The sequence below is a fragment of the Drosophila santomea genome, chromosome X (genome assembly GCF_016746245.2).
Source record: "Drosophila santomea strain STO CAGO 1482 chromosome X, Prin_Dsan_1.1, whole genome shotgun sequence".
Taxonomy (NCBI): Eukaryota; Metazoa; Arthropoda; class Insecta; order Diptera; family Drosophilidae; genus Drosophila; species Drosophila santomea.
In genome coordinates, this window is record NC_053021.2 from 12,941,475 (window position 1) to 12,954,529 (window position 13,055).

At 43.7% G+C, this 13,055-nt stretch overlaps 2 protein-coding genes across 3 annotated transcripts in view; one reads left to right on the top strand and one right to left on the bottom strand.

Moving 5' to 3' along the window:
• LOC120455562 (zinc finger CCCH domain-containing protein 13) overlaps positions 1-13,055 on the bottom strand; it is a 151,530-nt gene that overhangs the window by 67,194 nt on the left and 71,281 nt on the right. The window lies entirely within an intron of this gene.
• The window catches only part of LOC120455563 (LIM/homeobox protein Lhx1), a 49,684-nt gene continuing 39,963 nt past the window's right edge, over positions 3,335-13,055 (top strand). Inside the window, exon 1 of the mRNA XM_039641925.1 lies at positions 3,335-4,158. Within this exon, the coding sequence (XP_039497859.1) occupies positions 4,116-4,158 (43 nt within the window). The 5' untranslated portion in view covers positions 3,335-4,115. The remainder of the gene's footprint in view (positions 4,159-13,055) is intronic.

The following is a 13,055-nucleotide window of genomic DNA, read 5'->3' on the forward strand; positions in this document are numbered from 1 at the left end:
TTCCTTCCATGTCTTTCCCCTCCTTGTAAATCCTCTTTCTTTTCGTGACATGGCGACGTCCGTTTGCTGTTTGTTCAGTTCGTGACTGGTCGCATTTAGGGGGCGGAATGGGAGGGGCAAGTGGGCGTGGCGGGGCAACCACTTGACTCCCAAAAATCGGGTGCCGCGTGCTTCGTGGCTGTCACTATCCAACTCACTATTCGCAACAAATAAATGGAATAGTAACAGGATTCAAATAGGTAAAGCATATAATGCACAGATATCAAACTATCCAAACAAACTTTTAGCAGTATAATCAAAAATTTAAACAATTTTTGAAATTTTTTTTGTTTCAGCCACTATTCTCTTGACCACAGCTGTACACCCCCCCATCCACAAAAATATCGCCTGCCAAAAGTTTATGGCGCGTCGCTAAGTTCGTCGCGCTTTTCTTGCCTTTCATGATTTTCTTGCTTTTATTGCTGATTTTGTTGTGGCCATCGACCTGCCACCCCCACTGCCTCCCCATTTAGGTGGGCGGTGCTGTTTCTGCCGTGTGGGCGTGGCAGTTAGCTGCGGCTTATCACGGCCTGGCCAACATTTTCTTACCGCTACTTGTTTGTTTTCGGTGGAGCTGTCGTTTTTTTTGCAATTCCCTAACCAGAGTCCTTAAATTTTTATAGCTGCTATTAAAAATATATTTATTAGTTTTATTATAAAATCGGCTGATATTTAGAATAATAGCAACTGAAGCTTGGGTTTCAATGTGTATTATTTTAGCAGTTTCCCCATTTCAGATAGAGTATTACCCGAAGCTTGTTTTAAAAGAGTAGCGCTCCTGCTTGTTTTTCGTTGCTACTGCGATTTTTTGATAACTGACATTTGTTGGAAAACGTGGAAGGAGGTGGGTTAAGTCGAGGGAGGGACAGGGAAGAACAGGGAGCCCAGTGGAGCTAGAGGGGATGCGAAAAGGAAGAAGAGCAACCTGAGCAGTTACAGAAGCCAAAGGTAAAGGTAAAGTTAAGGCAAAGCGAAAGCCAAAGCCAAAGCCAAAGGTAAGGAGCGCTGCTAAATGAGATGACAGATTAGGGATCACAATGTGCTGTGGGTGGATCCCCAGCTTGTCGCTTATCCCCAACTCCATATTCGCATCATATTACCTTTCATCCTCTTTTCTTTGTGCTCTTTTGGGGCCTTTAATGTAAATAACTTGTTGCTTGCCCGACTGCATTATATTTATCTTATTCTTGAACGCTCTTTGAGTATTTAACATCAATACCCATCTTATTCCTTTTCTATTCCATTACCCCCTACCCTCCCCCCTTTTGCTCTTACTGAATTTGGGGCAGCGCAGTTTTCAAGGCCGTCAAAGATCAGCCGATTTCGATAACTTTTCGATAGCGCCGAACAAGTGAAAAGTGACACGCACACACACAAACAAAAGGCAAGCACTTCACAGCTTAACACCCTAATGTGCAATATTTTTGACTACCCCGCTTTTCACGCACACAGCAAACGGTGCTCTTTAACCCACCGCGGCCCCCTTATTTGCCGTCGAACATCTTCTTCTTCCTATCGAGGTGTGAGTGAGAGGGCAATCGAGGAGGAGTGAGTGAGAGCGGGTGTCTCCTCCCCGACCCTTGTGTTGCGTTCTCTTTCTCTCTCACACATTTTATGCATCTTTTCCATTTTATCTATTTTTGTCATATATTTTTTTTTGTTTGTTTTTATGGTGCTTGATCTTTGGCTTATTTTCAGTTTCAATTCTTAAGCTTATATTATTCTTTATGTTATTTGTGGGTTTTTTGTATAAGTTTAAAAAATAATCTATAAATGCTCTAAATTCATCTAGATCAAAAGGTGAACATTTTGTTTAATATTTCCTTAAGATTTGATAAAGACAAAAAACTGATATACTATTTTGAACAATTTGAAATGTTTCCCTTTCTACATATTTTTTGTTACTTGCAATTTTTCTAACACTTTTGCCATCTTTTTTTTCTTGCCTCCTTGCTTTTTTTCTTGCTGTCTCCAGTGCGTTAAAACGCCAAAGGGGCGTCCCTCTCCAGCCAACGCCCCCACCACCCCCCGCCACTAGTGCTCTCCCTTTCGCACTGCTAACGACAAGTGACAAACACAAGTTGCAGAAGAGGCAGCCGAACAAAAACAACAACTAAAAATAAAAAGAAGGAAAGAAAAAGTTTTTGCGACCAACAGTTGACAGTCGAAAAGCATTTGACATTTTACCTTGGCACGCACACAAGCACCGCCAAGTGCGAAAGGGACAAAACGCGGGCAAATGTCACTTTGAAAAATGCCATTGGCTCGGCCAGCGAGTGTGAGCGAGAGGGCGCGACGGCCGGAGAGCGTGAGAGCGAGAGAGCGCCATTTTGCGCATCTCTCAATGAAGCAACAATAAAAAAACCAGTTGCTTAGCAACGCCCCCTCTAACCGCAAAAAAGAGAGCTGGAGAGCGGGAGAGCCAGTACTGCAACAACAATGGGCAAAATGGAAGAGCAACAACAGCAACAAAAACCGCAAATATCCTTACAAGAACAAAGGCAGTAACAATCTTGGAGAGAGGATCAAAGGCAGGAGATCAACCAAAATAGCATGGAACCATTTTTAAAAATTAAAAATACGTTAGAATTTGTATAATCTAACGAAAGTCTAATATCGCTGCCTAAACATTAAACATCATGATTAACATTTTTCAAGAACTTTAAAAGATTTTCGATATTTTTTGACCTAAGTTAGACATAATCTTAAAAAATTATAAATATTTAAATAAACAAAGATCAGTTGCTATTTTCAGAATTATTTAGTTTTTTAATTGTAATTGTTATAGAATATTTTATATGCAACATATAAAACCATTCATCTGCAATATAAGATGAATTAAAATTTTTCGAATTTTTGTATTCGAAATTGTATTACTTTTTTATCAAACGTTTAAAAATAAAATATTTTTTTTGTTTAAAAATAAAATGATTTCTTCATGCCCAACACGAGAGCGTCAGGAGAGGCGACGGAAGCAAGAGCGAGAGAGCTTGCGACTCCATTGCAGCGCCGCCAGCAGCGCAGTCGACGTCGCAGCAGCCCCAGCTCAACATTCGCTGCATCTCGCTCTGGCGCAGGCGAAGTATGCGAGCACTGCTTGTCCCATTCGGCTGTACGCGTGCGAGTGATGCGCCTGCGGGTATCTCGCTCGCACCTAGGCGCGCCATTCGTCGCCGCTTCGGCTCGCTGTTCGTGTGTGTGCGTGTGCGCTCGGCTGGCAGCTATCGGTAATCGGGCCGTCCGCTTTGCCGTCGCGTTTGCCGTTTTCCGTTTTCAGTTTTTGTTTGACGTTCGCGTGAAGCGCCCGCAAAACGCAAAGCGCACGAGGCAACGCTCGAAAAGGAGGCAACGCAGCCGTTTACCGTTAGTCAGCTGTTTACCGTTCCGCCGCGAAATCGAAAATCGAGAATTTTTGCCGTTGTTCAAATTTTTTTGCAAGTGAGAATCTTGAACAACAAGAAGAATACAACATATAAATTACAACAAAACCAAGGAATCGCCGAAAAGCCGATAGTGCAAAGTGCTCAAAAAGAAAAGAATCAATTTGATATACATATGTACAACAACTAAATACTGGAATATAAGGCAGAATAGAAGCGGAAGGAATTTCTTCAATTCAAAGAGGAGCGGAATTTCGCGCTTTGTTTTTGTTTTGCCAAATTTGCCGCCGGCACACACGTGCTATACCCCTCTCGCTCGCACCTTGCCACCCAGTCTTTATGTGCGTTAACCGTTAAGTGTGCAGTTGGGGCCCGCTCCTCTCTTTCTCTCCCTCTGTCTCTCTCTCGCTTCCGCACCCACACGCATACATCGACACCCACGCGCGCCTCGTACACACACACGGACACACACGCGGGACTTAACCCACTGACGGCCCCCTCCCCCCAAAAAGCAGCCGCTCTTAACCCCCCCGGAAAAATAAGGAAAAACTCCATCCCCCCGGCATCAAGATATTCGACAACAAAATTCTCACCGAGGCCTCAAAAGCGCCCCTGAGGGCCGTCGCACTGGCGTCATATCTGGGCGACGGGTTCGCCGCCCTCGGTAGCCGCGCCCCCCCGCCCAAGGACCATCTGATGGCGTTCGGGGCGGTACTCCACACCAGCCAGCACAATATCGGTAAGTGATCGTTTCGGGCCACTTGGGCTCTAGGGGGTTAAGGGTCCACGAAACACTGAGAATCTGGGTTAACAGTCAATCCGAAACATGGTTATACCATCACGAAATGTTCTGAAAGTCAGTCAGTCTATTCTGCTATTGAAATGTATCTGTATCTTATAAGGATATTATATCTTCAAGAGATTTTATATCTTGCAGATATATTATATCTCACATAGAAAAGATTTCATCCAAGATTCAGCTCTGGTTTTAGATCCTACGGATTAGTTTTAGATCTTGGAATTGTACTCGCAGTTTTTTTGGAATATCATAGGAAAGTCTACGAAGAAATATTTCAGCTATCCAGAAAATAAGTTGCTTAGAAAATAACTTGCTTTATCTGATGAAGTATTATTTACCATATCCACTGTCGAAATAAATTTCTTAAGAATAGAACAGTTGAATGAAAACACCTGTTTGGTGGTATATGAAGTCTGTAGCTGTATTCAATGCTACTACCATTTTCAGTGATCAGTAGCTTCTAGAAAATCGAGAATAGGATTGGAGTGCATTTTTGAAATAAATTTATTCAGGAAAATGTGAAAACAATTTAAAGTAGCTTGATCGCTATGCCGACGGGATGTTGGCTTGGATTTTCAACTGGCGGTAGGAAAACGTAAGAAAAGTTGGGCTGACTGCGGTCCTTAAAGTCCTTGAATGGCAGCCAACCCCTTGAAGGATCGGGAAATGCGATCCCTAGGCGGTGGGTTAATGGTTAATACAATACCGCTTGCCCACAATGGGTTAAGATGGCCAAAGAGGTTTTAAATGGCGACGGCTGGGCAGCAGAAAAGTTTTTGCACTTTTGAACTTGTTTCCCCCCTCTTTAGGGTACCGCCGGCGGGGAGAGGGACATCTAATGCCCTCCGCACTCCGCACTCCCTAACCCTTTCCCTCTTCCTGGGCCCATCGTCCATCTGCCGTCTCTTTTCCGCATTCCCATTTTGTATGCTTTTGAAGTTCTTGTTCATCTGTTTTTGTTTCGGTTTGTTTTTCCTCCTCTTGTTTTCCCGTTCGTTTTTGGACTGAAAAACTTTTGCGCAGTTGTCAAAGTTTTTCAGCTTCTCCTTCTTCTTCTTCTTCTGCCGTTCTTCCTCTTCCTCTTCGCCATCTCGTTTTTTCGGCTTTTGTTTTATTTCAGTTGCTCTCTGTCAAATTTTCACTTTTGCTGACTGTTTAATGTCAGGAACACAATAAAAAAAAACAACTACGAAATAAAATGCAAAAAGTTGAGAAATGAAGGCTCTTCTAGTTTTATACTTCGAGTTGTTTAAAAAGAGCAGTTAATTTGTATTAAAATAAAAAACATAGCTAGACTACAAAAGTAAGGATCTACACTCCTTTTAAAATGATATGTTTGCCAGATAAAATGTTTTCAAAAAAACGTAAACCCAATAAACGAGTTTTAAGTATCAAAGTGTATCAAATATTAAAAGAAATGTGGTATATAGTATTAGAAAAAAGAAGATAGTTTTTTATAAGTATCTCAGGATATTTTCAAATATATCCCAAAAGAACTGCATAGTTTCTCTTTCGAACTGGCAAAGTTCTACGGAAATTGCAACTGCAAATTCTCCAGTTAACTTGTTGACATTGGACATACAGCGGCAGACACCTACCTCCCCCATAAATTGGCTAGAGAACTCTTGGGGCTTTGGGTCTGGTGGCTTGGGGCTTGGGACTTGGGGCCAGCAGCTCGGGGGCGGTTCAAGTCAAAAGCTGTCGACATTTGACTGGAAAATGGATGTTCAGGAAGCCGTAGACCCGCACAGTGGGCCTTCCTGCGACGGCAGACTGATGCCAAGTGGAGTCGTAAAGCTGCCAAGCTTTCTTCTTTCTGCTTCTACTGTTGCGTTTCTCGCTTGGGTTTTTTTTCGCATTTGACTCATTGGCCATACCCATTAGCTAATGACTGAGTGTTGGCAGTTATGAACCTAACTGGCATTTAGTCGGGGAACACTACAAAGTAAAGTAGCACTGAAATGTACTACTCGGCTTAATGGAGTTTACCTTTCCGAACGGTAGCTGTATGTATCTATTCGAAAGTTCAAAGAGTAAATGAAAATCGAGAAAGATAATGCAGCATTCATTTAAATGGTTTTGAAATGAGTTGGAAATGATCGATTTGCACATTAGAAACCAATTTAAGTGGTTAGTTCTTGTTTCTTCATAAGGAATTATTAATTTTCTAAGAACTTCAAATAGAAAATAAATGCATATACCTTCATTTTCCTTCGAAAGCATTATATTTCTTAGAGGGTAACCACACGTCGTTCCATTCCCGATATCCTCGGCCATTTCTCTGGTAGACTGCTCATTTTTCTCCGCATATATCTTGGTGGCAGCATCTTTTCAATTTTTATGTGGCTGCTAGCGAACACGGCAGCAACATGCAGCAACATCAGCAACGTGCAACAGCAGCAACGTGCAACAGCAACAGCAGCAGCAAAAGCTCAGACCGGCAACGCCTTCGACAAAAGTTTGCGCTGCTGTTCATCAACATTTATGACTGGCCACAAAGGAAGATCATTACGATCCCGAAGATTACGATTATGGTTTGTAGTAGGCACATACACAAACCCACTTATACATACATACATACGAATGGTTGCAGGATCGTGGGTTCTGTGGCTCCTCTGTTCCTGTGCAATATTTCCGTTGAAGCTTTTGTCCAAGGAAATGTGATTTTTCTAGCCGCTCTGTGCTGTTTTAGCCCTGTGCTGTTGGACATTTACGACGACAGCAACGTGAACCTCAACTGCAGCTTCAACTTGTCCATCAACGGCTCTATGGATCCTTTCGTTGATTTATGGGGCAAGAAGCAAAGAGGCAAGCAGCAAGTAGCGTAGACACGGCAGCCGCGTTTATGCAGCTGCCGCATTTAGCAACTTCAACTCCAGCTCCAACTCCAGCTCCAACTGCAACTGCAGTTGTCGGCAGTGAGGGGTTAAGGTCTAGTTCCAGGGCGTGGCACGGCCCATAAATTGCCATGCATAATGAGGCGTTGAGACCCTCTCTTCTTGTCAATATATATTGTGCGATTTTCACTGCCTTCTCCGGTGGTCGGTCGTTCGGTCGTTCGGTCGCCAAACTATCGCTGGCACCAAAGAAACGCTGACGAAATGGGATTGGGATCTGGAAACCCGTTTCTCGATCAACGCCACTTTCAAATTAAAAGTCATTACAATAAAGTCGCTCGATCCAAGCCGCAGATTGGCGGAAGTCGGCCAAAGAGCCGAGCAGTGTAATAAAGCGAAATCGAGGCGATTTTAGAACTTTGTACAAAAGCAAACTAAATTCGACATCTTTTCTTTCTGAACAAAAATAAACACCATTATTGAAAACACAAATTACCTCTCTTTTTTTTAGTTTATTTATATGGTTTATGCTTAAAGTGGCAGCAACTAATCTTTGTTGAGAAATGGAAAAGCCTTTATTTGAATATGGCCAACACGAAAGCCTTTACCATAGGCCATTTGATCGCCCCCTCTTTCTCTCTCTTGCTCCCACTCTCTATCTCTATCTGACGGCTGTCGCTGTCTCTGTCTCTGTCTCTGTTCCTGTTATCTGTCCCTGTCTTCTGTCCCTGTCCCTGTCTTCTGTCCCGTGCTATGAGAGTTATGAGAGTTATGAGGGGCCCCCCAACTGTTGGGAACTTTTCAATTTCTGCAATCCGGGGCTTGGCCCAAACCGAGCCACAAACCGAAACCGAAACTGAAACTTGGCCGAGGAGGGTATGGCAAAAAAGCAACGTCGTCGCCTGTCCCCTCTTTTTTTTTTTTTGCAACTCTGCCCCCCTTGCAGCGCCACCCCTGCAAAACCCCCCCGCTCCATTCAGCGCTTTTGGGTCGAAAACTGAAATAGTAATTCACATTCATGGACTCTGGTGTCTGGGCCATGGTTTTCTGGGCTTTCTGGGCTTTCTGGTTCTGCCATGGACTCGCTTCACTGTATTTTCGCGTTTTGTTTCTGCCGTTTTTTATGGATTTCTTGGGCCATTTTACGATTATTTTAGAGCTGTCAATAGTCCGGCAACGTGTGAGATAATTTATATGCCATAAATTTCATTTGGCAAACTTCTGCGGCCCCCACTTCCTTCGCCCCCGCCCACCCTTTTTTCTTACCCTTTTCCTCCTACTTCTCTCCTCTTTTTTTTTGTGTGTGTGTTGCTTTTTTGCTTTCTTAACTTTTTTTATTCTAGCATTTTGGTGCCGTGTTGTTTCGGTGGCTTATCGCCTTCTTGGGGCTTTGATTTACAGCCCGGCACTCAACAGGTTAAGCCGCCTAACCCTAAAAGGCTCTTTCTCTTTCTAATTATAATTTACTATTACTATTACACCGAAATTCTTTGCCCGAACTCTTTAGTTCCCAATGGCCAAGTAAAAAAATACAAGAAAACGGTAGCCAAAGCCTCGGGGATTGATTTATAACCGAGAGATTGCGAAAAGCCCAGCGCAAATGGAGGAGAAGATGATGGAGCAGCCAAGATGATGCGAAGCAGCAGCCGTGGAAAAATAAAATTGACCAGCGGCTACACGGCAAATAAAACTGGCGACCAGCGAGGCTTCAGAATATGCACGACAGTTCAGGAGATATATATTTTTGCATCAGAACTGCAAACATTTCTAGAAAATATACTATCAAATGTGGAACGACAAATTTTGCACGACAGTTCAGGAGATATATATTTTTGCATCAGAATTGCAAACATTTCTAGAAAATATACTATCAAATGTGGAAGTGACACCATGCATGCTATTCAGATCGCTATGCATCCGTTTTCGCTCAGTGCATCATAAGTTGAGGCGACTTTGGCGAAGTTAGCAATTGAGCCACTTGATGCTCTCACGCAGCAAGTTCTTGGGGGCCGGAGCAGAGGCGGCAAAGGGGGCGTGGTCGCCGAAGAAGGCGTAGAGGCAGCCAGAGGTGGAGGGTGAAGGGTGGCGGGTGAAGGGTGGAGTAGTGCCCAGGCTGACCTTTAACCCGCTGAACCCGCGCGGGAACGAGAGACCGTCGCAGGTCGAGTTCGTTCGGCTTCGGCTGGAACCAAAGGAAAACGATCGCGCACCAGATGACCGCATCGAACGCCGATTCGTTCCAAGTGCTCCAGCTTCAACTCCAACTCCAGCTCCAACTCCAGCTCCAGCTCCAGCTTCAGCAGCAGAGAGCAGCTCCAGCGCCAAAGCGGCAGAGGTTACAGCAGCATTCACGTACAGCACACAAGGTTTTCAAAATCGTTTTCCGGACATGGGAAATTATGTGTTGGATTGTATTAAGTCATCGAAAGTGTAGTATGGCATAAAGATCAAAATCAATTGAGGGATTGTATTGAATAACAGTTGATTAAAAACTTTTAAAGAATAATCTAATAATAATTTATATATTGTATATGTAGTGTTTCCCTCTTTTTGTTGGTTGCTTTTAATTTCGTGCGTGGGTGTGTACGAGCTGTGTCCCCATATCATCTGTAATCGTGGGTAAAAATGTAGGGAAAGATCGGCTTAATGATCCGTGTAATGCTGCTGCTTCTTCGACTTCCCAAGCTAGCCATCTCTTTCGCCCATCTCCCATCTCTTTCTGCGCCGTGTGTCTCCAACTTCTTCACTCATCATCGTCATTATAATCACTATCATCATCATCGCCATAGCCATAGCCATTGCCATCGCCTCGCATCAATTTGTTATGCATTTTTATTGTCCGTTTATTAATTTGATTATACGGCTGCATTATAAAACGCTCTGCCGCCGTCGCTGCTTTTCCCTCAGTCGCTGCTGCTGCTGCTGCCTCAGTCGACGTAGACGTCGACGTCGCGGGCGCCAAGAAATTAACGCAGCTCTTACTTTTTATTGCTCGTATGCAAATTAATTAATCAAAATCCGACGCTCCGCACACACTTGGCAAGTCTCTTCTTTATGGCCTTTGTTGGTCTCCTTCTTTTTTTTCCCCCTTTTTTTTTTTTCTGTGCCCCCCATTATTTTCTCTTATTTTTTTCAGATCGTTTTCTCGATTTTTACTTGACTTTTGTTATGGCCGGTGTTTGGCAAATCATTTGCGGCAACATCAAAACGCAGCAGGAGCGGCTAAGTCTTATCAATGGGGCCCCAATCCCCAATCCCCAAACCCCAAACCGGAACCAATCGAAACGGTTACGAGTCGAAGCGGTTAAGTATTCGCGGAGGGTCAGTGAATATTTTCAGATTAGCTGATTTCTTAGTATAGCTACTACTTCTCGCAACTCATTTAATACTTATATTACTTAATCCCCCAAATGCTGGTATTATTTTAAACCGATTGCGTTTGCCAAACACTTAATGGCATCTAATTGCATTTGAATTCAAGCGAAATCTGTTGAATGAGCTTCTTTACGAAATGCTTTAACACGCTGAATGTAACCCGGTCATTAAATGTTGTCCCAGTGGTTTTTAAGCTTAATGGCAGGCGGCACTTGCTGGAAAATCGAAACCAGGCAGAAACCAGAGGGAAAAACTGAAAAATGCCCCACCCCATCCTCGGGTTTTCCTTATCGCGGGAACAGAGGCAACACCCCACCACCCCTCCCCCCAAAAAAGGGACTTCTTTCCGTTTTTCGCTGGCACGTTCACCCCTGTCGCCGGTCCTTCGTCCTGCGTCCTTCGTCCTTCGTCCTGCGTGCTTCTTCCTTCACCCCCAGTTGCTGCAGGAGTAGCAATCCAGCCAACCCATCTCCGCCCCTTTTTGGGTGCGTGTCCTCAGCTGCTCCCGATGCTGGTCCACTGATAAGCCTTGTCAAAAGTTGACTTCCCACCCAAAGGGGGTTGATAATGGCGCAACTACGTGCACTCGCATTCAAGGTTAAACTGAGAAAAGATTGCGATAAAACGATAAAAGAATTTCATGTTTATGTTTGCCGGCGCAAAGAGCCGGCGGGGGGGGGGAAAGGGCATAAATTTTGAGCTTATCGCCGGGCAGCCTCAGATAAACTCGCCCCCGAATTGCTTACCACAAAATCCTGACCACCCCAAGTGCGCTAAATCAGTGAATTTATCGATGGTCGAATCAATGAGAGTGATATTTGATATTTTTTGCAATCATACTGCATTCACAAAGCGATCGTTTAACTTGCATTTGATATCGATATATAAGATCGATGAATGCGTTACCTGATACTATAAATCGATTAAGGCGATTGCTACTTGCAGTTATCGTCGAGCAATAGAAACTCTTTTAAAGATCATTTGATGGCTAATGTTTATCCCTAAATATGCTGATTAATTAATGCCTAAACTAGTGCAGTTTTAATTATTATTTTGCTAACTCAATCGCTTGATAATTGTATTAAGTTGCATCCCAGTTAATTGCTGTTTAATATAAAATCAATATTTGGGATCTTGCTCAATGTTAGCCGCTTCTCGAATGCCATTTGCAAGTTGCCATTTGCCATTTGGGCAACTGGAAGCGGCGTAATTTAATTTTCGGCTGCCTTAAATTTGCGAAAGGTCCTAGGCCAAAAACCTAAACCTAAAACAATATCTCATCGATGTATTGATACGACTTTGGGCTGCCTTAATGTGGGCTGGTTCGAAGTTCGAACTGTTATTGCTACCGGATTCGGTGCCAAGATTGTTTATTATTAATTGCATTTTGGGCTGGCAAATGCGAATGCAAATGAAAATGCACCACAACTGAACTCGCAATGCAAAACGCAAAGCACAAAGCGCAATAAATTCTGCAAAATTAATGCGCAAAACCAATTAAAGGACAATTTGTGGCATGTGGCATGTGGCAAGTGGCAAATGGCAAGCAGCTATGGCCGAATGTCCTTGCTGCTGATCATTATAATATGCATAATATTATGCTTGTCTTGGCCCACAAAATGGGGCCTGGCTAAAAAGTTGCCAACTTTGGCCAGGCTTCGAGCTAAATTTTGCCAATCAAAGCACAAATTTTCCAGCCAAGCATTGGGCGGGTGTTTCGGGGGGCGGGGGGGGGTTTCGGAAAATTGCATACGCTTTATTTGGCACAAAACTTTAAACCTTTAATCGCATTAAGCGAACCGACTAAAGTCAGTCGGGGAGAAAGGAAAGCGCTTTCCCCACACATTTCGCCAAAAAAAGAAAAAAAAAAATGAAAATACAGATAGCGAGTGCATTCAACAAAGACACATTCGCACATTTATGAGCCACGCCCACAATGCAGGCCCGCCCGCCTGCATTAAATATTGAAAAATGCAAATTTACAAATACATCAATTTTCAATGAATCGCCAACACCAAAAGCATTTAAAATCAATCAGCGGCCAGCAGCGCAAAAAACAAAGGCCTTGCGGCTGGGTGTTATTTTTTTGGGAGGGTGGTGGGTTGGTTTTTCCGGGCAGTAGGCGATGGAAAATACCACATCAAATGAGCCCGGCGCCAGGTAACCGCTGAACTTAGCCGGCGAGCGGAGCCGAGTGTCGCAATATTAACAAAATAAACAGAGAGCAAAGCCCCGAACAGAAACCTGAAACCTGAAACTGAACCAAAATCCCCCAGCAGCCGACCGCAATGTGATGCACTCCATGTCCTTATGTCCTTGCGGCCAGGACTGCAGGATTGCAGGACTGCAGGACGACGAGTGGATGGATGGCTGTCCTGCAGGGCTGTAGTCCTGGCTGGATGGCTGGATGTCAGGTGGGGCGGTTACAGGGCCTGGTCTTTAAACAAAAACTCATTTCGGTCGGTCGGGCAAAAGTGGCGAAACAAAGGCGGCTCCAAGCACATAGTGTATTGAATTATATCAGCATTTAATATTCAAATATTTATGAGCAATTAGCAAAGCTCGCTAGAATCTATATTATATTAAAATTAATACAAAGTAGATTACAGGACATTCATAGATAGC